The 25872-nt window shown below is 35.2% G+C and overlaps 1 protein-coding gene across 4 annotated transcripts in view; it reads right to left on the bottom strand.

Moving 5' to 3' along the window:
- LPGAT1 (lysophosphatidylglycerol acyltransferase 1) overlaps window positions 1–25872 on the bottom strand; it is an 87800-nt gene that overhangs the window by 5104 nt on the left and 56824 nt on the right. For all 4 annotated transcript variants that reach the window (XM_005865170.2, XM_005865172.2, XM_005865171.2 and 1 more), the window contains exons 3-7: window positions 24703–24821; window positions 22282–22377; window positions 18537–18810; window positions 15165–15291; window positions 2240–2346 (exon numbers count right to left, since the gene is read on the bottom strand). In XM_005865170.2, the coding sequence (XP_005865232.1) occupies window positions 2240–2346; window positions 15165–15291; window positions 18537–18810; window positions 22282–22377; window positions 24703–24821 (723 nt within the window). The remainder of the gene's footprint in view (window positions 1–2239; window positions 2347–15164; window positions 15292–18536; window positions 18811–22281; window positions 22378–24702; window positions 24822–25872) is intronic.

Genomic DNA, 25872 nt, shown 5'->3' with positions numbered 1-25872 from the left:
CCACGTTTATTTCCTTCTTGGCACTTTCCACAATCTGTAATATCCCCACCTATGTCTTCTTTTTCCTACAGACTGTCTCCTGTGGGAGAATAAGCTGCATGAGAGCAGCACTCCGCGGCCTTGTTTCCCACTGTATCCCTAGAGATCTGCACAGTGGCCAGGACACAAGATGTGTGAAGTCGATATAGAATACTTTCCGAAAGAGCATGAACTTACATTCATTCTTCTATTTACAAGTTAAATGTCTTTGCCACAAAAAAGTGGTTGTTCTTTCAAGTATCCAATAGGAAAAAAAAAGTAGTTGTAAATCATTGATATTTTCAAAAGGCGATATGGTTTATGAAATATATCTTAATAATAAAAAGAATCATTTAAGTGTTTTGCATTAATTAATTCAATTATTGTTATGTAATTAATTAATACACAAAGTTAACAGGTTTCTGGAAAGGAAAGCTAGACCATGTCAGGGCAATATTATCTAAGGTCATCTTGGTAACACTCTTCAACATTTCAAATAGTCTTTGTCCTTGTGGATAATCTCCCAGCTAAGCTGGTTCATGAGGGGATTTGCTTCTCACAAGCAATATACAGAGAGCACTTTTAAGTTTTAAGGCAGTGGTTCTTAACCTGTGGGTCGAGACCCCTTTGGTGGTGGAACGACTCTTTCACAGGAGTCGCCTAAGACCATCCTGCTTATCAGATATTTACATTACGATTCATAACAGTAGCAACATTACAGTTATGAAGTAGCAACGAAAATAATTTTATGATTGGGTCACAACATGAGGAACTATATTTAAAGAGCCAGAAGGTTGAGAACCACTGTTTTAAGGTCTATTATGCAAATAGCTTTATTCAAAAGAGGCTTCCATTATTGTTGTACAATTTAGGGCAAATATCATAAAGCAAGAGACAGATTGAAAAAAAGAGAGAGCTTGCTGGTCTCTTAAGTGCCTCATGCCGTCTTATACATTTATCCTGTCTTATTTTTAAGTAAAGTGTGAGAGTGAGACCAAGGATTGCACACATGGAGAGGGGCATCTTATTAGGAATGCTAAAGACATACATAGTGCCCAACTCCTGGCACATTAATAGGCACTACTCCACGGCCCCAGAATCAGAAAGTTAAGATCAGGAAGGAATCCTCTGGAGGGCAAAGTGAAACAGTCCTAAACCCCAAACCAAAAGTACTAAAGGTAATCACTGTACCAGCCTTTGCTCAACAGCAGGCCTTGACAGTCTGATTCGGCATGAACTTTAATTCTGTACCAAAAAATGTCTAAGTGGGGAAAAAATAGTGCCTTCTGTTTATCGAATATCCCATGGTCATTCTAAAACCTGGAACAACTTTCACTTCACCTTCCCCTCCCCAGGGTAGCCTCTAGAACAGAGGTGAGGAACGTCCAGCCTGTTCTAGAGGCTACCATATAGGGGCTTGGGAAATCACTTCACCTGGCCCTGCCAAGGTATTTGGGGTGAGTTAATTAAATGTTTGACCAAATACAGCAGGCTAATTTTTTAAGTTGATAACTTTGTATGGCCTCCGAATGATGTTATAAATATCCAAATGGCCCTTGACAGAACAAAAGTTCCCCACCCCTGCTCTAGAAAATAGGCCTACAAATAGCTATTTGTGAAAGCACTTGGGTAGTGCCTGGAGTTCTACCAACGTCAATTTCCTCCTTTCAAAACTTCCTTTCTTCCTTCCTCTCTCTTCCTCCCCTGTTATGTCTTTTTCACTGCACTGTAGTTTTCATAGAACATAAAAAATATTAAATATAGAAAAGAGACTTAGGGTAAATAGACTTTTTTCTCCCAAGGAGAAAAGTATAAGGTTGTATCCATGAAAACTAAATAGTGAACTTTATCCTTATATGTTAAAAAAATAAAGCATACTAAAAGTGTTTACAAATGATGATGGTATTATTTAAACAATCAAATTACAATGCCAAAAATGAAGGTCATTTGCTATTTTATAAAACAGTCCATATAATTGCATATGTATGATCAGAAGTCTTCTACAGACTGTGTACTCTCTTGAATTAGACCCATTTGTACATGGCTAATGAACAAGCGCCCGAATACATTTAATGTAAGTTTGTCTTTATGAAAATTCTAAGATGAAATTCTTAAGTATAGAATACTCTGATTCCTTTAGGATATCTGAAGAATTTAAAAAAAAATGCTTATCTTGAACTACCAGTAACTTCAGGAAGGTATGTAATAGGATACTGTGTACCTGTTTCATAAAAATGTGATAAGAGTTCCTCTTTTTCAATAAAACGCTGATAGAGCCAATCAGAAAGTTCATCAGTCTCCAGGGGTACATCCTTAATTGGAAAGATCCTAGTTAAGAAAAAAAGAGCAAAAACTACTTTAATTCAGAAGTCAAAATCATTCAGAACTGCAGTTAAGCTCTGGTGACTGAAAAGCTGAAGAAAGGTATGGAATCCTCTTTTGCAAGGGTCGGTTTCTTCAGCTTCTCAAGTTATTTTGATTTTTTTTTAAATGTTGATTATATAACCGAGTTCATTTATTCATTCATTCAAACATTCACTAGCCTATTATATGTTAGGCCTAGTGCTCAATGGTAGAAACATATTATTAGATTATCCTAGATCTACAAATTACTGAGAAAAAACTGTCCTCCCTTGTTTGTGTGTTAAGTGGGAATGCTGTTTAGAAAAGATGAAATTTTAAAAGGCAACTCCTTTAGGACACTAGAGTAGTCGAATGCTAGGCCAAATAATGCAGCTTTGTCATGTTATTTTACTGGGAATGTCTGAACTAGACAGAATACCCCTAAATTGGTGCCATTTTGCAAATTATGTCAGAGATAGTGGTTTTATGAGCAAAGCCCACTCTTGGCTAGAGCATGATTCTGAAGATGCTGCAACCCTGTCCTGACTCCACAGCAAGTAGACTGGGATGATTACTGATAAATGTCCCCTGGAGGTGAGAACCGAGAGCCATAGCATGAGGGAGTGCTATGTATTTGCTGACCTTGGGAAAGAGTTGCTTTTCTTCTGTTTTCCAAATTTGGGGGGAGGGAGGGCTTTAATTTTTTTCCTTTATCAAAGCTATTAAGATACAGTTAAAAAAATCTACAAAATGAATGTTTGTATGAAAAAACAGCAGACCCTGTCCCTCTGCCCTTCGTTTCTCCCTTCCGAGAAGAATCAAATTTTACCTCTTTTGGTCAATTATCTTGTTATTTATCACCACATTTCGTCTTTAGTTTTGGGGCTTATCTACTGACTCACTATGGAAGGTGAGGATTAAGCTCCTTCTTCTTCCTACTCCCATTACACATGCACATCCTTCTCATCTTCCTAATGCAGTTTGTACAGTAATTTTAATTAGCACAATATTAGACATTGCCATTTTTATAATCATGTAAATATATACAAAGTTAGGCCATGTAGTAAATCATGGCTATTTTTTCTCTCCTGATCTATTTTTGTTCTCCCTGAATTGAGCAGTTACAGTTTTGTAAGTACACATAACTGATTCAGCCACAAGCTCTTGGCCAACTGTCTAGAATCAATTCTCTAGATCAAGTCTGCAAACTTTTTCTTAAAGGGTCAGATAAAAAATACAGGGTGTCCCCCAAAAATGTACACACACTTTAACAGCTGATAGCTCAATTTTGAAAATGAAATGTATTTTAATAAATACTGACTTTATAATTATTCAAGGTGTGTGCATACATTTTGGGGGGACACCCTATTATTTACACTTTGCAGACCATGTGGTCTCTGTCGCAACGCTTCAACTCTGCTTGCAGTGCGAAAGCAGCCTTAGACGATGTGTAAATAAAAGGGTGCCCTTGTGCTCAAATAAAATTTTACTTAAAAAACAGGCAGAGCCAGATTGGCCTGCAGTCTAGAGGTTCTCCCAAGGCATACACGTGCATCAGACATCCTTTCAATTTCACCTCCCTGAAGGATTTTACCCAGATTCTGGATTGGCTGCCTGTAGTTTTCATCTTGCGAAGGCCCTTCACTATCGTTCTGGTGGATGTGGTGGTCCTCTGCACTCCTAAAATGGAGTTAACGTTTCTGACACCGATGTCTTCCTCTGCCTGTATTTCCTTCACATTTTTAGGGAGCACATTCTCCAGCAGTTTCTTGACAAAGGGAACTTAAAGCCTTGCATTTCTGCCAATGTCTTCTTTCTGTCCACACACTTTGTTGATAATTGAACTAGATATAGGATTCAAGGTTGGAATTCATTTTCTTCCATCTCTGTCTTTTGTCCTCTTGGGAGATTTCTTATTTAATGTCTAAACTTTTTATTGAGTTTTTACTCATTTTATCATATTTTTAATTTCTAAGAGTTCTCTGAGTGTTCCTCTTTATAGTATACTATTATTGTTTTATTGTTGCAATACCATATCTCTATGAGAATCTTAACTCTATGAGAATTACTATGGTAACTTGTACTATGGTATAACATGCACAAAAGTACAGAAAAAGGTTAATGAACTTTCGTGTACTATGTGGATTTTTGGAAGCTGTTCTTTCCCTGAGTCTAAACCCCACCCAGATCTCTGGATGACCCCTGAAATATGTACATGTGAGGTAAAGTCAAAGCAGAATAAAACCTCACAAATTTTAGGTCCAGCACAGGGGAGGTGTCCAGAGTTACACAGAAAATTTAACTACTCAGGAAATTTAGCCATTTGTTTTGTTTTATTTTCTCCAGACTAAATGTCCTTAAATATTTATATTTTTAGAAAAATCTGAGAAATGTTTTAAAATTTAAAAATCAGATTTATTTTTTTAAGTAAATGGAATTACAAATTACCTTTTACTTTTAAGTTTTGCAATATAAGTAGTACTTTTTAAACTATTCACCTCTACCACACTGAGTATCAGCATTTGGGGAATTATTTGCATTAATTTTTTGACCTATAAAATATATTCTATATCTGTAAATATAAAATCAGGCCTTATCAACCTAAGGATAATTTACAAAGAGCCACAGGGCTAAATAATATCTTGAAACAGTATTTAAAACATCTTTATAAGTAGAAAAATGACATGAAAAGTAAGGCTGAATTAAATAGAGGAAGTCTGGGTTTACCAAGCGAACTCTTGAAAGAACATGGTGAGGTTGGTGAAATATCTATCGCTTTAAATGGGGGAGATCGTGGGAGTAGGGCTATGTTTTAAAAGAAATCCTACCCTACCATCTGCCTAGAATAGCTTGGACATTCTCTTACCTTAGGAAATAGCAGGAGGGCAGACCAAATGCTCCCTCCAAAGCAATCTACTGATTGTTTGGGCACCATGGGATTACAATATTAAAAGGATTAATCATCCCCTAATAGGACAAAGTATCAAATGCACTGAATACCAGTCCTCTTAGAATTAAACAAACAAACAAATAAGTACAAAACAGAAATAAATCTTTACAATACCGATAGCTATCCAAATGAGAAACTAGCTCCTAAATTTCAAGAAATAAAAATTCTCATTATCTGTAATCCAGAATGAACTCTTAAATACATAGTATTCTACCAATATCCATAGAATCAGATTTCAGAACACTAGGTAAATTACACTTTCACAAAAAGATAGGAAATAATGCTTAGCAGCTGGCACCTCTATAAATTCGAGTAAGAACATTTCATGCCACAAGGCTCCAAAATGTGAGTTAACAAACAACATGGCTTAAACCCCTCAATTCAATTCTGCCAACTGCATGTAAGGAGCTAAAAAGCACTGAAGGTTTTAAGGTAAAGTGTTCCTACTTTCAAAAACATAATAATCTAGCAGCAGGATATGAGAAGTAAACAAATAACATACAACTGGAATATGGTAAATGTAGTGTAAGAATTGGAAGAATTTCTGTGTAAGTTTAAGTGAAGGGGGGTGTGTGTCTGTTTCTTCTATCAGGCCCTGCTGTACTCATCTTTGCATACCCCATGTGTAATCAGGACACGTGAAAAACACCACTTGAAATGGCCTAAGAGTTAATAGAATTTAACACTAAAAAAATTTTTTTAACCCAGTAACAATATGCATGTAGTTTTCAAAAGACATAGTACCACAAGGTTCACAATGAAAAAGAGTAGCCCTGTTTTCCCTCCTCAGATACCTGTCTCCCAGAAACCCTTTTTTTTTTGCTATCACCTCCATATTGCTTATACATAAATATGCCAATTCCACTCCTCTGGATCATCCCATTTAAAATGTACTCGTTGACTTCTTCCTGAGGAAGACAAGGATGAGGCTGTTTCACTCCTTTGTCCTCTTCTCCTCGGCCCCCCTCCTCCTCTTCCTTCATACACAGTTAATAATTCCTTCTCGGTGCCAACTCTGTCCTTTGCAATTATGCTTACTCATGTGTGTTCCATTTCTTTTCTTATGTGTCTTCTATCGGGCCCTGCTATACTCATCTTTGCATACCCAACGTGTAAATCAGTGTCTGTTCCTTCGTGGGAACTCGAGTTTGACGAACTGAATTGAAAGTAATCTGCCAGCATAAACCTTTATGAGATGCCATCTGTAGACAGACATCAAAACCATGGGCATTGTTAACTGACACCACCAGGGTTAGTGTGACAAGAATAACTCAGAAACTACTTGCCACCAAATAGATTTACAGACAAGAACAGATACTGTCCAATTTAACATGTGAGAATTTCTCCCAGCATTCAATTCCCAGAAATTTTGCTTTGAGTCATTGTCCTGAAATAAGCTGTTCAGGCCTCTTCCTCAACATACTAACATATAATATTTATAGCTACACCCTGGATTCACTAGAAAGGTTTTTTAAAAATCTCCACTCATCCCAGCTGGTTTGGCTCAGTGGATAGAGCATCAGCCTGCAGACAAACCACATGTTAGGACACAAAGCAACTGGAACATTTTCTAGGATAGACCATGCACATGGAAAAACTGGACTAGACCACCACCTTACACCATATACAAGAATAAACTGAAGACAGATAAAAGACTTAATGTAAATAAAATAAAATAAAAAACACCCACAAAAATCCTAGAAGAAAACATAGGCAGTAAAATCTCAGACATCTCTCGGAGCAATATTTCTGCCAATATGTCTCCTAGGGTAAAGGAAACAAAGGAAAAAATAAACAAATGGGACTACAACAAACTAAAAAGCTTCTGCACAGCAAATGAAACCATCAACAAAATGAAAAGGGAACCCACTGTATGGGAGAACATATTCTCGCCAATGATACATTTGATAAGAGGTTAATCTCCAAAATAAATAAAGAATTTGCACAACTCAACACCAGGAAGACAAACGATCCAGTTTAAAAAATGGGCAAAGAACCTGAATAGTCACGTCTCCAAAGAAGACATACAGATGGTCAATAGACATATGGAAAAATGTTCAATGTCACTAATCATCAAAGAGATGCAAATTAAAACCACAATGAGATACTACCTCATACCTGCCAGAATGGCTACCACCAATGAAAGAATGTGAACAGATTAGCAAAAGAACATATATGCATAACCCTGGACGCAGACTACAGTGTGGTGATAGCCAGAGGGAAGGGGGAGTGGGGCTTGGTGGAGGAGGCAAAGAAGAAAAAATGGGGACATCTGTAATAGTGACAACAATAAAAATAAATTTAAAAAACATATGAAAAAAAGTTTTACTTTCTTAAAGGAAAGTGAAAAAAAAATCTGCTGGTGCAGAAAAGCAAAAAGAACTCGTGGGTGGTGAACATTAATAAAAACAGCCAAGCAGAACTAAAAATTTGATGATTACATTTAATGTGTAACTGCATTTTCCAAATGGAAGTTCTAAACAGTGACAAATGACTAAAATGTCCAGCCTCTTCCAGAAAAAAAAAAAAAAGCTAGAACACAGAGGCAAAGAAATATAAAACAAAGAAAAGCAGACAGTTCCAACCGGAGTGGTTCAGTTTGTTGCAGGTTGCCCCATGAACTGAAAGTTCACCCGTTCCATTACCAGTCAGGGCATATGCCCTGGTTGCAGGCTCAATCCCCAGCAGGGGGCACACAGGAGGCAGCTGATCGATGTTTCTCACATCGGTGTCTCTTTCCCTTTCCCTTTCTTTTTCTACAAAATCAATAAAAACATTTTTTTTAAAGAAAAAGAAAAGCAGACAGGAAAAAGCACATTTTAAACAGCAGGAGTAGGGGGGAAATGAGCAATAATTATAACCAATGACAGAAAAAGCCTCAGCATAAAAAAACTAAAGATACAAATAAACAAAACAAACAGAAACAGACTCATTGATACAGAGAACAAATTTATCTTTCCCAGAGAGGAAGAGGGTCAGGGGATGAATGACAGAGATAAAGGGAAATAAGAGGTATAACTTCCAGTTACAAAACAAATAAGTCAAGGGGGATATAAGTGCAGCATGGGAAAAATAGTCAATAATATAGTCAGTAATAACTCTGTATGGTAATAAGTGGTTACTAGACTTATTGTGGTGATCACATTGTAAGGTATATAAATGTCAAATCACTATGTTGTATACCTGAAACTAATGCAATATTGTATGTATACTTTAATAAAAATAAATGTAAAAATAAATTATGGATAAAACACTAGCATATGAACATCTCTTAGACTATATCATTTGAGTGTCTATTAAGGGATATGCATTTTAAATGTGAACTTATTAAATTCTTATAAATATCTGCTGAAAATGCTTTTGTTGTAATGATTCAAATGATTATTCAAGCAAAATTCTAAATTCTGTGGGCAATTTCTTTTTTCAGTTAATTTTTAAAACTGAAGAAGACATTTATGTCATTAAACAAATCTAAATCATACAATGAAAAATAAGATCCCTTCCCCAGAGGCATTCACAGTCAACAGCTGAATACCAACCATATGGCAAGTCACTGTTTGGCCTTTTGGAAGGGGGCAGGAGAGAAGGAGCAATTACTTTTTGGACTTTGGTTTGTTTGGAGTGCTACATGCCAAATATCCAATTAAATGATAACTAATGTTGTATTATACTAATTTTAAGATCCCTCCTCATTTCAAAGGTGTTTATATGTAAAAAATATGTATCTTAATACGATCTCTCATTTACTGTGTTTTTCAGAACTTAATTCTGGTACCTAAGAAATGACATTACCTCTATGGGATATACTTTGAATATCACCATTTAACTACCAATTATCTATATCTATATATATAAAAGCCTAAGCAACTGTTATGGCCGAACGACAGATAGACCAATCACTATGGTGCACACTGACCACCAGGGGGCAGACGCTCAATGCAGGAGCTGCCCCCTAGTGGTCAGTGCGCTCCCACAGCCAACCTCCTGCGGCCCCTCCCCTCAGCTGGTGGACCCCCCAAATAGGCCTCAATCGCTGCCAGGTCGAGGGACCCCACCCATGCACAAATTCGTGCACTAGGCCTCTAGTGAGAAATATAATTAGGAAATCATCCTGAATCCACTGTCTTGCATTGCAGTTTTCCAAGAGAAGAGTCTCTGAGGAGGAGGAAAAGCTCATACAAAGACCCTGAGGCAAGAACATAATTGGCATGTTCAAGGACAGCAAGAAGGCCAGCATAGCCAAAGGGGAGTGAGTAAGAAGTAGTCAGAGATAAGGTCAGAAGGAAGGCGCAGATTAAGCAAGGCCTTAGACACTATCGTAAGGCTCCTGGCTTTTAAGATGGGTAAAGACATTATGGAATTCTGAACCTGAGGCTGACATGATCTTAGATTTTCAAAAGACCACTCTGGAAATAGACACTAAGAGGGCCAAGGGTAAAATCAGGGTGACCAATTAGGAGATTATATAGTGATCTAAGAGCTGGGTAGAGGGGATGGTGGCCAGGACCAAGGTGTAAAGAAAGTAGTCAGATCCAGAATACATATTTGCATATAGAACCAAAGAGACTTCCCGACTGAGTGAGATATAAGAGAAAGAGAGGAGACAAGTATAACACCAAGGTTTTTTACCTGAATAATGGGAAGGATGGAAGTTGCTATCAATAATTAGACTGGGAAAGCTATGTGGAGTACATATTTTTAGGACAGTTTCGCTTGAGAGATGAGTATAGACACCCAACTAAAGATGTCAAGCACTCAGATATAAAATTCTATTTAGTATATTCCTTTGAAGAATGTACATTTTATTTAGCCAGTCCTCTACTGGTGGATATTCAAGTTGCTTCCAATTTTTTACTCTTACTAAAAATGATGTTTTAATATCTTTGTCTTTCTCTGGAATGTGTATATAGTCCCAAGTAGAACTGTTATGTCATAGAGTTAGAACTTATAATACTGCCAAATTGTTCTTCAAATTGGCTGCACCAATTTGGTTCATTTTCTCTACCTCACCAAAAGTTAATATAAACAATTATTGATCTATAGAAACTCTTTACATGTATACTCAATGTGAATCCTTGCTATGTGCATTTCAAACACCTTAAATTCGTTTGTGCTGTCTTTTGCTTTTGCTTTTGCTTTTGCTTTTGATGCAAATTTGTATTTAATTTTAATTTTGATGCAGTCAAATTTGTATTTTTCCTTCATGATTTACGACTTAGGATTTTTGTGTCTTATAAGGAAGGTCTACCCTACTATGAGAACACTAAGTGCTGCCTGTATTTTCTTTCAATACTTTAGAGTTTCATCATTGATGTTGAGGTAAAAATCTATCTGGAATTTACCTTGGGATATAGTAAAGGGTGAAATTTCAATTTTATGCTCCCTCATATGTAGAATCAATGGTCCTAAACCATTTCATTTATTGACTACTTCATTCTTTCTCCACTGAAATGTGATGCCTACTCAATCATACACAAGTTCCCAAATAAATCTTGATTTTCTAATCTTTCTATTGATCTGGTCCTGCCCTTATAGTACACTGTTCTAATTACGCTAAGTCTTGATATCTGGTAGGAAGAATGCCTCTGTTTCATTCATCTTCAAAACTATTTTAGCTATTCATTTATCATTACTCTCTCAAATAAATTTTAAAACCACTTTGTCAAGTTTCCAGAAAAATCCTCCTGGACTCTGATTCTACATCCTCCTGGATATAATGTAATTGGAATTATGTTAAATTTATAGATTAATTTGGATAATTGACACCTTTATAATTTTGAGTCTTCCTCTCTATGAACAAACACAGTATCTCTTCCCACTTATATTCAAGGCCTTTTATATTCTTCAATAAATTTTTTTATTTTTGTTCATAAAAGTCTTACACATTTCTTGTTACATTTTATTGGTAGGTACTTTATAGTCTTCTTGCTTCTGAGAGTGGTATTTTTTTAACTTACATTTTCTATTTTATTGTCAGGACAAAGGGATACCATTGATTGTTCTGTAATGGTTTTTTGTCAAGATTGCTGAACTTGATAAATAGATGTTGAACTCAGTTTCTTGGGTTTTTATGTAGACTACTGTGGTGGTTAATTTTGTGTGTCAACTTGACTAGGCTAAGGGATGCCCAAATAGCTGGTAAAACATTATTTCTGGGTGTGTCTGTGAGGGTGTATCTGGAAGATAAGCATTGGAATCAGTAGACTGAGTAAAAATGATTCCCCTCACCTACGCAGGTGGGCATCATCCCATCCTTTGAGGGTCTGAATAGAACCAAAAGGGGGAAGAAGGGTGAGCCCACTCTCTCTGTTTAAGCTACGACATCCACCTTATGCCTCAAGGACATTGGTGTCCCTGGTTCTTGGGCTTTTAGACTCAGATAGACTCACACCATCACCTTTTCTTCCCCCACCCCTTCTCAGACCTTGGAACTCAGACTAAATTATACCACTGGCTTTCCTGGTTGCCCAGCTTGCAGGCAGCAGATCATGGGATTTCTCAGCCTGCTGTTATTTCTCTAGTAGCATTTTAAAAATTTAATCCTTCAATCACCTTCCCAAATCTAAAATATCATTTCAACATGTCATCAACAAAAATTATTAATGAAATATTTTACATTCCTATTTCTTACTAGTTTCTGAAATCCAATGTGTATTTTATACTTACAGGACATCATATCAGACTAGCCACATTTTAGGTGCTCAACAGTCACATGTGGCTAGTGGCTGTTACCACTGGACAGTGCATGTCTAGACAGCATGAACTTTAGCATTCATATATTCAATAAGTGCTGTGTTTGTACTATATCCCAGCATTAGTCTAATATATAATTGTTAGCAAGACAGGCAAAGTATCTGCTCTCATGGAGGTTACATTCTAAACAGGGAAGACAGACACCAATCAGTAAACCATTTAGATTCCCAATAGTGATTAATTAAACTTTTCAAAGAAGACTGAACCTTAACCCTAATCTTATATTTCATAGCAGTGCATTTTTTTTAAAAAAAGAGAAATAGGAAGGGAGAGGGATAGAGAGATAGAACATTGATGTCAGAGAAATACTGATCAGCTGCCTCCTGCACACCCCCTACTGGGGGTTGAGCCTGCAACTTAGGCATGTAGCCTGACAGGGAATTGAACTGGTGACCTCTTGGTACATGGGTCAACGCTCAACCACTGAACCACACCAGCCATAAGACTATTCATTGCAATATTACTTATTATAATAGCAAAAAGACTGAGAAAATATGTATCCGACAATAACAGAATGAATAGGTAAGGTTTGATAATCATATAATGGGAATAGAATAGTTAAATACTGTTTATAGTTCAAATGAATGAAAGGGAGCCATAAACGTAAAAATAAAAAGACCTAGTAAACAACAGAGTGGAAAAACACATGTTGCAAGATGACATATCCATGTATGGTTATATACATTTTTAAAAACATACAAAACAATATTATATATTATAAACATATCTGTATAATAAAAGTGTAAGAACAGAAAGAATATCCACCAAATTTATGATGGTAGTGGCTTCAAGGGTAGGAGGGAAGGGGTATGGAACTGGGAAGGGAAACAATGGGAACTTTACTAGAAATGCTTTATTTTTATTATTAATAAAAAAAAAGTCCTGAGGCAAATATATCAAAATGTTAACATTTGCCCACTCTTGCTAGTGAACAAAGTTTCTAAAACATTAATAAATATTCCTTTTCTGAATTAATTTTCCCTCAAAACTGAAAATAAATTATTGCCCAAAGTCTCTAATTGAATGCCTTCTCCAAAGTAACCAAAGTCCCAATCAAATTAGACATGAAAGCCACACATCTGCTTCCAGTAATCTAGCTATGCCACTACACTTATGGTCACATCTTTTTTCAAGATTTTGACAATGAAACTGTAAGCTCCTTCTGCACAGGCAATCAGCTTATCTAACTCACTATCCTGACTTGGAGTGAAGCAGACATTTATTTGAAGGACAGGGGTTACTTTTGCTTTTATCCCTATAAACACCGTGTCCCTGTGATTAAAATATAATCATGCTCCATTTTCCTATTAACTCCTTAACAGCAGCACACCGCACCCATTACTTCTTTAATAGGGAGAAGCTGCTTTCCAGTGTGACAGGAATACAAAGGGGAGAGGGGGAGGAAAAGTTGTTCCCTTCAAATGTTTCCCAGAGTTAAACCTTTAGTTCCTCTTATTTTAAAACAAGCTTTACTCTTGAAAAAGATCAATAATGTAGTTGTAAGCAAACTAATCACAAATATTTCCCTAGTTAAACAATACATAATATTGGGAAGTAAAAAAAAACCCAGTCAGGAATAAGAAAATACATTTTCTTCTCTTGAAGTAGTAAGTAACTTACATCCAATCTATGGGGAAGGTTCATTTACTAATAGTGGATTTAGCAATAATCCATACATGTAACTTTATGTATCTTAATAATAGTACATTATATTTGTAAGGTGCTTTGTAGTTCTATAATACTTTTTTAATCAGTATATCATTTGGTGCTCAAACAATGCACTCACTGACCATTACTTCTTTAATAGGGAGAAGCTGCTTTCCAGTGTGACAGGAATACAAAGGGGAGAGGGGGAGGAAAAGTTGTTCCCTTCAAATGTTTCCCAGAGTTAAACCTTTAGTTCCTCTTATTTTAAAACAAGCTTTACTCTTGAAAAAGATCAATAATGTAGTTGTAAGCAAACTAATCACAAATATTTCCCTAGTTAAACAATACATAATATTGGGAAGTCAAAAAAAAACAGTCAGGAATAAGAAAATACATTTTTTTCTCTTGAAGTAGTAAGTGGCTTACATCCAATTTATGGGGAAGGTTCATTTACTAATAATGGATTTAGCAATAATCCATACATGTAACTTTATATATCTTAATAACAGTACATTATATTTGTAAGGTGCTTTGTAGTTCTATAATACTTTTTTAATCAGTATATCATTTGGTGCTCAAACAATGCACTCACTGAAACTCAGGCAACCTCTGGCCATCAAGGTCCTAGGATGGGCTGCCTGCTTTATTTAATTAAAACAAACAAACAGCCTGCTGGTGTGCCTTAGTGGTTGAGTGTCCACCCATGAACCAAGAGGTCACAGTTCAATTCCTGGTTGGGACATGTGCCAGGGTTGCAGGCTCAATCCCCAGTAAGGGGTGTGCAGGAGGCAGCAATCGAAGTTTCTATCTCTCTATCCTTCTCCCTTCTTCCCTCTAAAATCAATAAAATATATATATTTTTAAAAAGTCAGCTGAGTTTAAGAAGAAAACAAATACTTGTTCTACATCATGTGAAGCAAAATTGGCTTTTGCACCATATGGCTTAATAGTAATATTCAAGATCAATTATGCTTAACTGCAGAAAAAAAATACACTTATGAATAGTTTTTAAAATCTGCCTTTAAGTGAAGATTAGATAGCCCACATTAAGCAAAACTACTATTTTTCAGTGAAATTTATAGTTTACAGATCACCTTTTTCTATCTCTCTGGGCACCCATTTCCCACTTGAGGCAATCAATGCTGTTTTGTTTTTCCTACCAACATCTCTAGATTTAAAGAGAAAGAGATCGAACCCCAGTTATTTATATTATTCACATTTGTGTATATATGATTTCTAATGTTGCATTTTAAAATCTCTTATTGTAATCGAAACATCTCATCCTTGTTTAAGATTTTAAAAATATAACCAAACAACTAGAAACTGAACAAAAAGCCAATCTTTCTGAGAACAGAAAAAAAAATTGATTAAAAATTTAATATTGAAACATCGCACTATTCTGAGATAGTACTTTATGTTGGATATATGTTCAGTACTAATATAGAATCCTTACCTGTAATGTACATGTGTGACTGTCGGTTTCCTGTATCCAAGGATCCAGGTTTGAATATCTATGGGTTCAGCTTTGGGATAAGCTATAGTTGTATCTATTATCCACTGGAGACCTTTTGATCTGCTGTCTGAGGACAAAGAAAAAGCAACTTAAAATTGGATCAATTTTTATATTATTAACAACAAACAACAGTATAGGTTACTTGAGGAGTATTAAGCATATTGATATACCTTTTGCTTTAAGAAAACAGGATGAATTTTGGTATTACTGTTCTATATGATGCACTTAGAATGAAGTATTTCCTATTATATTATAAAATAGATGGATTTCAAACAAATTAACAAATCACAGCACTATTATGTATTGGACATGTATCATTCAAGTATTCAATGCTATTATGCACTACCAAGGTCTAATTTTTTATATTTTATCACTCATAAAAAACTGGCCTATGAAAAGGTCAGAAGCTAAAGTATCACATCACAAAAATGGCCTCAAAAACATTCACTAAATATAACACAATATAGTATGAACACCAAGGTTTGTGACACCTGAGAGACATTAATAAATATTGGAATAAGGCAATAAAAGTAAACATTTTATTGACACACATGATCGCCAGTTGCTGGTCTTGTTTGAAACAAAACCAAAAAACTCCTTCCATTGTAGCAAGAGTTACATACAACTAAAGCAATAAACTTGTTTGCCCTGGTTGGTATAACAGGTAACTACTGTTGTGAGAGGGAATGGAAGTGCTGTTTTTATTGCCAGCATGGAATACAATTTGAGCAAGAATTAGAGGGGAATCTTCACAGAGAATGCTGATAGCCAGATGTTAATGTTTTATGGTCTATCTTTTATCTGAGGTATGTGAGATCCCTAAAAAAGAAAACTTATTTTCAAACATAAGTCCAAATGTACATTAGGAATCAATGATATTTTACTTTTGTATGTCAAATAATTATAAACTGGCCTTAAATGCTTAAAATTTCTTAGGCAACATCCTGAAAGGGGGGGGGGGATGCTCATAAAAAATAAGTAAAAAATGCTTTTAATAACATAGTGCTAAAGGAACAGAGTTTATGTAACAAAACACATTTTGACAAGCTACCCGTGACATGCATGCTGAAATGGTGAGGGGTATACTAATGTCTGCAACTTATTTTGAGATGCATTAAAAAACAAACAAACAAGATTGACTAATGGATAGATACAAAGATGGACAAAGAGATGATAAAGCAAATTATAGTAAAATGTTAATTACAGAATCTAGTTGGTCAGCTCATAGATATTAACTATAAAAATGTTTTAACTTTTACATATGTTTGAAAAATTTTATAATAAAACCACGGGGGGGGAATCACAAGAATTGTTTTTAAATATCTATTAAATGATACAATACTAGTAAACGAAGAAAACCTAATCATTTAAAGTTAATCAGACACAACTTAACTTTGAAATGATATGGATTAAATATTAAAACAGACACAAAGACATGTGTGTTTGTATGAAATAAATCTCTAAATAACTAATATGGACAGTCAACAAAATAAAATACATAATACCAAAACATAGAGAAAAAAATGGTAAAATACAAATAAACTAGATTTTGAGTACACAATTTTCTAGAATATCTTATTATTTTTCCTAAACAGAATAAAAATTTTAATTAAGGTAAGAGAAGTAATAAACTACTTCGCTTTGGTTATAAGCAGAAGTTGTCTCATTCCCAAGGAAAAAAACATTTTTCTTCATCATTGGTAATCTGTGTGAAAATTGTCCCTACATTTGAGATCTACAACATCAGAGGGAACTGACTGGATATAAGGATTTAAAAACAGCAGTCTTAATGAGTGCAACAAATCCTACTTGGAAGTCCTTTGCTTTCAAGTTTTGGCTTGGCTGACATTGCCACAGTGTCTCTCTAGCAGCAAAGCTATTCTGAACTTTCCTTTTCTATTAAAAGACTTTTTCAAGTTGTCTTCTTAATAGATGATGAAAGATTAAGAGAGCTGTCTGCCAAGCAGTTGCTTAGAAAAAAACAACACAACAAATAAAAGGAAAACTCAGTGTAATCTCACATTATTTCTATGTCTGGTCCTTATTGTCATTTAAAAATACATATTTCTGAGGGCCTATCATTCCTATTTTTACTTTGTCTAAAGAAATTTTAAAAAATAGCAAAATGCTACTAAGGAAATAGGCCTCCTGAGTTTCTTTCAGCTTCTATCACCAAACTGTCACAGTGTCTTAAACTTGCTCATAACAGTCTTCATGTTGTTGGCACAAACTGTCTGCAAATCTTCACAATTCACCAGGCTATCTCTAAGATTTGCAGTTGCATCTTTGAGTGTGATTTACTTTTTCTTGGCCATAAAAGTAATATATATTCATTATTTTTTAAAATATACAGAAAAAAGTAAGAAATGAGGAAAAAAATCATAATGTTACAACTCAGAGAAGCAATCCCAGTTAACATTTTGATGTCTTTCACTCATTTTCTACTGCCTTATTGTTTCTGTCTTTGGGCTCAGATTGTCTGCACCAGAGTTGTACATCCCTCCCACTCCATTAACATTAGAGAGTATAAGTATCTTTCCAAGCCAAGAAAACACCAACATCATTTGTAAAGGCTGTGTTGTATTCTGTTGTATGGATACTTTATAATTACCTATCCTGTTTCCCCTCTGGCTATTTGCAACTTTTTTGCTGTTATAAATAATGCTGTAATAAGCTTTGCCAGTATTTCAGGCTATTTCTTTTTTTTTTTTTCTTTTAACTTATCTTTATTGTTGAAAGTAAAGATTATTTCCTTTTAATAAGAATTTTTTGCAGTGAGTAACTGAGTCATTTATCAACATTTTAAGGTTCTTAAATAATGCCAAACTGTATTAAATTCATTCTCTGTATTAAAGACAAACAAAAAAGCTTTCTAAATTTTATAAGTGAAAAAAAAAATTTCATTACTACTTTTATTTGCATATCTATTTTTAGTTTCACAAATTAGTCACTTCTCTCCCCTATGTCTTTCACTGTAGCGATCCCACTTCTAGGAATCTATACCACAGAAATACTTCCACAAAAATGTAAATATATTTACAGGAGCTTTTACTGTAGCAGTGAGAATCGCCAGGAGTAAGAATAGGTAAGGTAAGGAAAAGACAACTTTGACTTCATGCATTTCTGTATTATTTGAATGAATTATTGTAAGCATGAACTACCTTTGTAAATAAAAACCCTTAACATTGTATTTCATCTTCTCTCTGAGTATCATTTCTATTTGACAAAAAGTATAAATATAGAAAAGAACAACGTTATCATCTGGAACTCCTTAATTCCAACAAAGGCAAAAAATGCTAACAACCATCATACCTAATTCTTTAACATCTCCTCCTGCTGGACTTCCATTTTGCTGTCGTGCCACAAGTACATTCAGAATAATTTGTGTTGCTCCAATCCTCGGCAGAGTGACATGTGTAAGAAATGGCAAGTTTTTTTTCTTGGCAAATGCCTGACTTGTTTCCCGCCTCTTCCTGAGGAAGCCCCCTTCTGGAAATAAAACAATCCATTTTCGATCTCTGTTCCTATAATTATTTTCTAGGTGCTTCCTGAGAAGAAGAAGCTGTTGGTCACGATGAGATTTTCCCTAGAAGGTAGACACACATAATAAGTATAGGTACATTTGACATGAAACTGCTATAAAATTAAATAGTGGTAACAGCTTCTAAAGTAAAATTCAATCATAGACTAGAATGGTGATTTCCCTCAACTTACCTAAGCCCATCTTGACCATAAATGGTAAAAAGATGTTATCAGTATCATATAAATAAACCCTTCTTTCTAATGGAAAAAATTGCTCTTATTGCCCCTGAAAGTTCATTCATTCATCAATTCTGTGATTGTTTACTGAGTGCCTCCTCCTTGCAAGGCAAAGTCCTACTGACGGGAGGAGGACTTATAATCTGATAGAACACCTGAATTAATCTGAAAAATAATCATATTACTTTAAAAATCCTAGAATACATATACTTATGTGAAGAGAGGGTTAAGTTTTTCTAAGTTTCATTTCTTAGGCTGGTGCACCTGCATACTCTCTTTGATCACGAACATAATGATTGAGGAGGTGACTCAACTGCAGACAATGGACAATGTACCCAGCAAGCAAGCAAACCATTAAGCACGGTCAGGCCAACCCCATCAAGAGTCAAGACATCATCTCATCACTGATGACCAAGAACAATAGCTGAACTCTGTGGACCTCCAGGACTCCATGTAGCTGCATTTAGGCCTCACTCTAACCATTCCCCTTTATAATCCTGTCCCCTGCACCTTGCTGCCCGACAAGTTTTGGACGCTTGTAAACTCCCTGTCTTCTTGGTTGTTGGCCTTCTCAATAAACGCCTGATATGATTCCACCCTGCCTGCGTTATTGGACATGGCGACAGGCAGCCCAAGCCCACCTGGGGGTTTCCCAGAAACACTACACACTAGAGATAGAGAAGTAAGAGACCCTCATGGAGGTTACTCAAGTGGGGAAGATAGTAAATGAGTGAAAATTCAACTGGCGATAAGTGTTAGGAAGAAAGAATAAGAGCACAGAGAGGGTCAAGAGGTTCAGAGAGCCCTGGCCAGTTGTGTCGTCCCATGCACCAAAGGTCAATGGGAAAAACAAACAAACAAAGGGGACATCTGTAATACTTTCAACATAAAGATACGTTTTTTTAATTTTTATTATTTTTATTTATTTCAGAGAGGAAGGGAGAGGGAGAGAGACAGAGAAACATCAATGATGAGAGAGAATCATTGATTAGCTGCCTCCTGCACGACCCCTATTGGGGACTGAGCCCACAACCCGGGCATGTGGCCTTGAATGGAATCGAACCTGGGACCCTTCAGTCCACAGGCCGACGCTCAATCCACTGAGCCAAACCAGCTAGGGCTATAAAGATAAATTAAAAAAAAAAAAGAATCTACTGGCTCCAGTGACAAAAAGATTAAGGAGATAAATTAGAAGACTTTCGCAGTTGTCCAGACAAAGGAGTTTGATGACATCTGACTATGGTACATTGATAAGGGGTAGATACATTCAGGGGGAAAAATTGAAAGTCAAGCTAACAGGGCACTCTGATGCACTGGATTTTAGGGAAAGAAAGAGGATGACTTAGAGAACGAAAAGAGGAATCCAGAAAAAGTTTTAGAAAGTCCCCAAATCCACAACGAAATATTACAAAGGTTCTTCCTTCCAGTATGATCAATTCACTAATAATTTTCCAGCCAACGCAATTACAGAAGCTCCCTAAAATAATCTGTAAGCTTTCAGTCTTTAAATTATTCCAAATGCAAAACAAGTAAGACATTTTCTTAGCTAATTTACTGAATTGAATTATGATTAAGCTTCATGTATATAAGTTCCCAAGTCTACTTGTAGAATATTTTTAATATTCTTGGAAATAACTTGTCAAAATCATCTAGTAGCAAAGTCCCACGAGATTTTCTTTACCATTAATATTTTTCCCTCTCCCCTCCTTCCATATTATAGGTTTTGTTACTATCTAGAAAAGAATTTGCAAATCTCTCTGATATTTGAAATAGTCTTTAAGTATGCAAGCCTTTATACTGTAATAAAAAATGCTTTAGAGTGCATTACTTTCTACTTTTATCCTCTCAAAGTACACCAATAATTTAGTATAACTTAGCCTCTTTTTGATACTGAGAATCATATTAGGGTCACTTATTATACCACACTACACTATAAATTCAATAATTTCCTTAGACTCCCATGCTGCAAAGGGCTCAGCTAGTTTTTTCTCTGGATTCCTCTAAACTGTTGTGCTTCAATTGTTGAGATACTCTGAAATATTAGGCTAGTTTCTTTGTTGTTCTGGTCACTATTTATTTTGTCTCAACCTTGTGGCCAATCCCCACTTCCAATTCTCCCTGAGGTTCCAGAGCATATGTCTGTTCATCACTGCTCAGAAGAACCAAGGGTGTTTCCAGAAGAAACTAGGTAATTGCATAGCATGTGAAAAACAAAAACATGTTCTGTACATAAAACTATCTGAAGTAAAGAATATGTGTTTTATGACACCTATTTTCATAGAGCTTAGAATTTTCTTACATACTTACAGCTTATTTTCAATTTGTGGTTCTTAGGAAAGGTTTAATTAGATTCACTAGTTATTCATTAAGTACTTATTATGTGTAAGGTACTGCACAATCCTGTTTTAATTTGCCAAATATATAAACACCAGCTAAGTGTGGCATTGCCATACATAAAAATGCCTGCATATTTCAGTTGCCCATTTCTGAGAAAATAAAGTGTGTGAAACTAGTAGCATAGCAGGGAAATACTATAATGTAGTGCTGACTTGATAAGAGGCTGTGATACTTTTTCCTACACACTAAATTATGCCTAATGCTTGGGGCTCAATTCCAACCCACCTTCTTTTATCAAACCCATACTCATTCTCTATATGTATACCAAATATCATCTTTTCCTCTAAAGTTTTTCTGGATTCACAGAAATTTGATGTACTCACTTTTCCTACTATGAATTCTCAAAATATTTCCTCTTATTTATTTAATAATTTCTCTACTGCTAATTTATATACCTCATATAACAGTGACTTGCAAATAAAAATAATAGTGATAATATAGATGATGATAGTGGTGATGACAAATATGATGACAAAGGTAGCAGGCACTGTGCTGAGTGCTTCACAGGTACTACTTCATTTAATCCCCACAACAACCCTATGAGGGGAGTACCTATTATTCTCATTTGAAAAATGAGGAAACTTTGAGAGTTTAAATAACTTGCCCAATTCACATAACTACAAAGTAAAGGAGCTGAGACTATGGCAGGTGCTTGATAGGTACTTATTGAACGTACTATTTAGATGGGAGAAGGAGGGTAGAGAGTAGAATGTTTACAGTATCAGCACTTTAATGCTCACGCGTACTCAAGCTCAGACTGAAATAAATGATTTAGGGAATAAAGAGTCAGAGGAACGCTCCCTGACTTTACCTGCTGTAACTGGTTTTGTTATGCCTTTCTATATAATAAAGAATCAGTTTCATCCGGCTATCACTGTGGGGGGAAAAGCTCATTACTTACCTGTCTTATAAAGAAGTCTCCATGAATTAGAGAAACAATTCCAAAGTTTGTGTACTTAAAAATATGATCCATCAACCACATCATTTGAGCAACAACCTAAAATATTTAAAAACAAGAAATAATTAAATGTTGAATAGAAGAAACCTGATTATAGTCTAGACAACTCTCTAAGTGTTGAGAGTCCTTTCTTTTGAATGCACCATGGAGTATGAAATAAATCAAGTAAACAATCCTACTTGTAAATATAAATTAATACGGCCCTAACTTATTAGGCAATAAGTAAAGATTATAATACTTCCTGCTCTGTATTTCTCAATTACTCCTTTATGAAAGAAGATTTTAAAATGCTTTAAGATTTCAAATTGTTCAATAATATCAGATCATAAAAAACGTTTAGTATAACTAATCAGAAAACAAAAACAAAATTACTCTGAACAGAAAAAGGAACCTAAGACAAACTAACTGAAATCTTTTTACAAAGAAAACTTTCTTTTGTCCACATTATTGGTGAATTTCAGATTAACTATGTCTGGTTAATACAGTTATCATCTATGTCAAACTGGAGTTAGAGTAATAATGTTAGGCATATTTATATGGACAATTTGAATCATTCTTTGAGATTCAAAACTAATTAAGGACACTGAATAATCACTATAAGTGTAATTATCATCAGTAAGAATAAAAATAGTAATTGGGGATTCTTGATACAAAGCCAAATAAACTAATTTTTACAAAATTTTAACATTATGAATTTAGGAGACAGGCAATAAATATTACTAGAAGTACAAACATACTTATACAGGATAGTTTTTTAACAAGTCAAGATTCTGAATTGAAGAAAGAACTGGATTTATTCCACATTCCAGCAAGATAATACCTCTGCTTTTCATATAAACAAGAAAAACAGACTCCACAATAATAAAACATATTTTCCTTGACTCTCACCTCATTTTCTGACCCCTGACCTACTGAATCAAAATCCTAGGATCTAAGAGTAATAATGTTAGGCATATTTATATGGACCATTTGAATCATTCTTTGAGATTCAAAACTAATTAAGGACACTGAATAATCACTATAAGTGTAATTATCATCAGTAAGAATAAAAATAGTAATTGGGGATTCTTGATACAAAGCCAAATAAACTAATTTTTACAAAATTTTAACATTATGAATTTAGGAGACAGGCAATAAATATTACTAGAAGTACAAACATACCTATACAGGATAGTTTTTTAACAAGTCAAGATTCTGAATTGAAGAAAGAACTGGATTTATTCCACATTCCAGCAAGATAATACCTCTGCTTTTCATATAAACAAGAAAAACAGACTCCACAATAATAAAACATATTTTCCTTGACTCTCACCTCATTTTCTGACCCCTGACCTACTGAATCAAAATCTCTAGGATCTAAGCACACCAGTTTTATTCTTGCCTTGGTATTTTGGCCAAGACTCTCCGTAAAGAACAAGGCCCTTGTTTCATTACTTTGCCTTACTAAATTCTCCTCCTTCAAGGTCAAGTTTATGTCCTCTTCCCTCCACAGAGTTTTCTATATCCATCCAGTACTTGTGAGCTCACCTGCCACTGAATACTTCTCATTGGGCACTTATGTATTGCTTGCCATACCCTCCCTCCACCTACCACTGGCCTGTTAATTCCTTTAAGAGTCGGAGAGTGTCTCATAGGATGGTATTCTATATTTATAGTCACTGACCATGAATACGAAGCACTCAGTAAATACCTACTAATTTGTTTATTTACTATTAGGCCAAATATTAGCTCCATTAACTTTATATACTTTCTACTTATTTCGTTTTCTAAGAATAGAACCTTGTTAACTTCTCCTAAGGTGATAATTCCTTTCATGCTAAAGACAATTTCTTTTAAGCCCACCCAGTATATACCTCTCTTTTAGTTATCAATAGGAGCAACATAAATCAACAGTTCAAACAGAGCCTTAGCAACATTAAATGAGTCTGATATTTTCCTTTCAATATGCTTTACAAATGAAATCCAAAATAGTATTTGCCTTATTTTCCTTTGGCTAAAGATCCCCAAATTCACTGACCAACTTTATTCTTCTATCTTAAGCAATACTGCTTTTTGTGTCAGTATTTCTCAAAATGGCAATCTACCACTTCACCTCAAGACAGCCCCCAATTTAAACCATACTAACTTTGTTAACAAAACAGCTTTATGGAGATATAATTCACATTATCCCCGTCATTTTTTTTTTTAAGTCTCTAAATTCCTCTTCTGCAGTAACTCAGAATTACATATTTTTCCTTTTAAGTTTTTCTAAATTTTCAGGAAAAATATACATATGAAAGTCTGTGTTCCAAACCATAAGGTACTTGAACTGGTTCTGTTAACCTCCCCTTTCTGCTGTCTACTTCCGCCATCAGGATGGCTTACCAGCCCTTTGTCCTGGAGGCACATCATCAGAGTACACACATCTCCTGTTGCCTGATGATTCACCAGCATTACTGCTTCATCTTCCATAACTGCTTTAATATCGTCCCCCCACTCCATCACTGTAAGAATAAACAAGCTGTCATTTTAAAGATTTTTACATTACTAGAAACCTTATATTAGAAAAACTGTATACATTAATAATGATATATACAACACTTAGCTAAAACTTCTGCAACTTCAGAACTTTATTTCCTATAAAAATCAGGACATTGATATAACATTTTGCAGAGCCCCAAAACATCCATTAAAATATAAAATGGTCAGACTCTTTGATCTAGAAGTTCTACTTCTTAAAATTTATCCTACAGAAACATTTGTCCACATAGGCAAAGATATGCATAAAGGATGTTTAATGCAACTTATATGTTCACCAATAGAAGAATGGCTAGGAAAATTATGATATAATGGAAGAGTATAAATCCATTAAAAGGATGGAGGGTATTTCTATACCCTAACCCAAAAAGGACTTGTTATTAAATAAACAGAGAAAAATCATAAAACAGTGTATATAGCATGATTACACATTTTTAAAGAAGAAATAACATTTATATGTTGTAAATACATTGACAAAAGCCTACGGGAATGAATCCCAAACTATTAATACTGATCATCATTAGGAAGTGAGTCCCAGAGTCCTTCAAATTCTGCTTTAGAATAATATATGCAAATATTACAAAAATATGTTAAGTATTTTCATTTTAAAATCAGAAAATAAAGATGTTACATTTATTAAAAATCTCCAGATAAAAGTCATTGAGCCAAAACCTATGTGTACACTCTAAGGAAAAACAGTGGTATCTCCATGAGGTTATGCCTCGTTTTACAGTCAATTTACTTCACAGAAAAGAATAAAATTGAACACCAGTTTCAAACATTAGTATCCTACCAAGAAGCTTGCGACATGAATTACCAGAGGCTGGTTATACGTCAGTATTCGCTCATCTCACTCACGGCTACAAGGAAAGAAGTCGAGCCACCTGTAGGTCATCTTCCGGATGAAATGGGGATGATAGGGATGAGGAAACCTGCTTCACCTCCTCCAGCCTCCCTCCTCCCCATCCCTCTTCACTGTCACTCCACTACAACTAAGCTCCTCACAACAGAGGGAGC

The sequence above is a fragment of the Myotis brandtii genome, unplaced genomic scaffold (assembly GCF_000412655.1).
Source record: "Myotis brandtii unplaced genomic scaffold, ASM41265v1 scaffold197, whole genome shotgun sequence".
Taxonomy (NCBI): Eukaryota; Metazoa; Chordata; class Mammalia; order Chiroptera; family Vespertilionidae; genus Myotis; species Myotis brandtii.
Note: the sequence above shows the minus strand (reverse complement) of the source record. Positions and strands in the feature narration are given on the sequence as shown.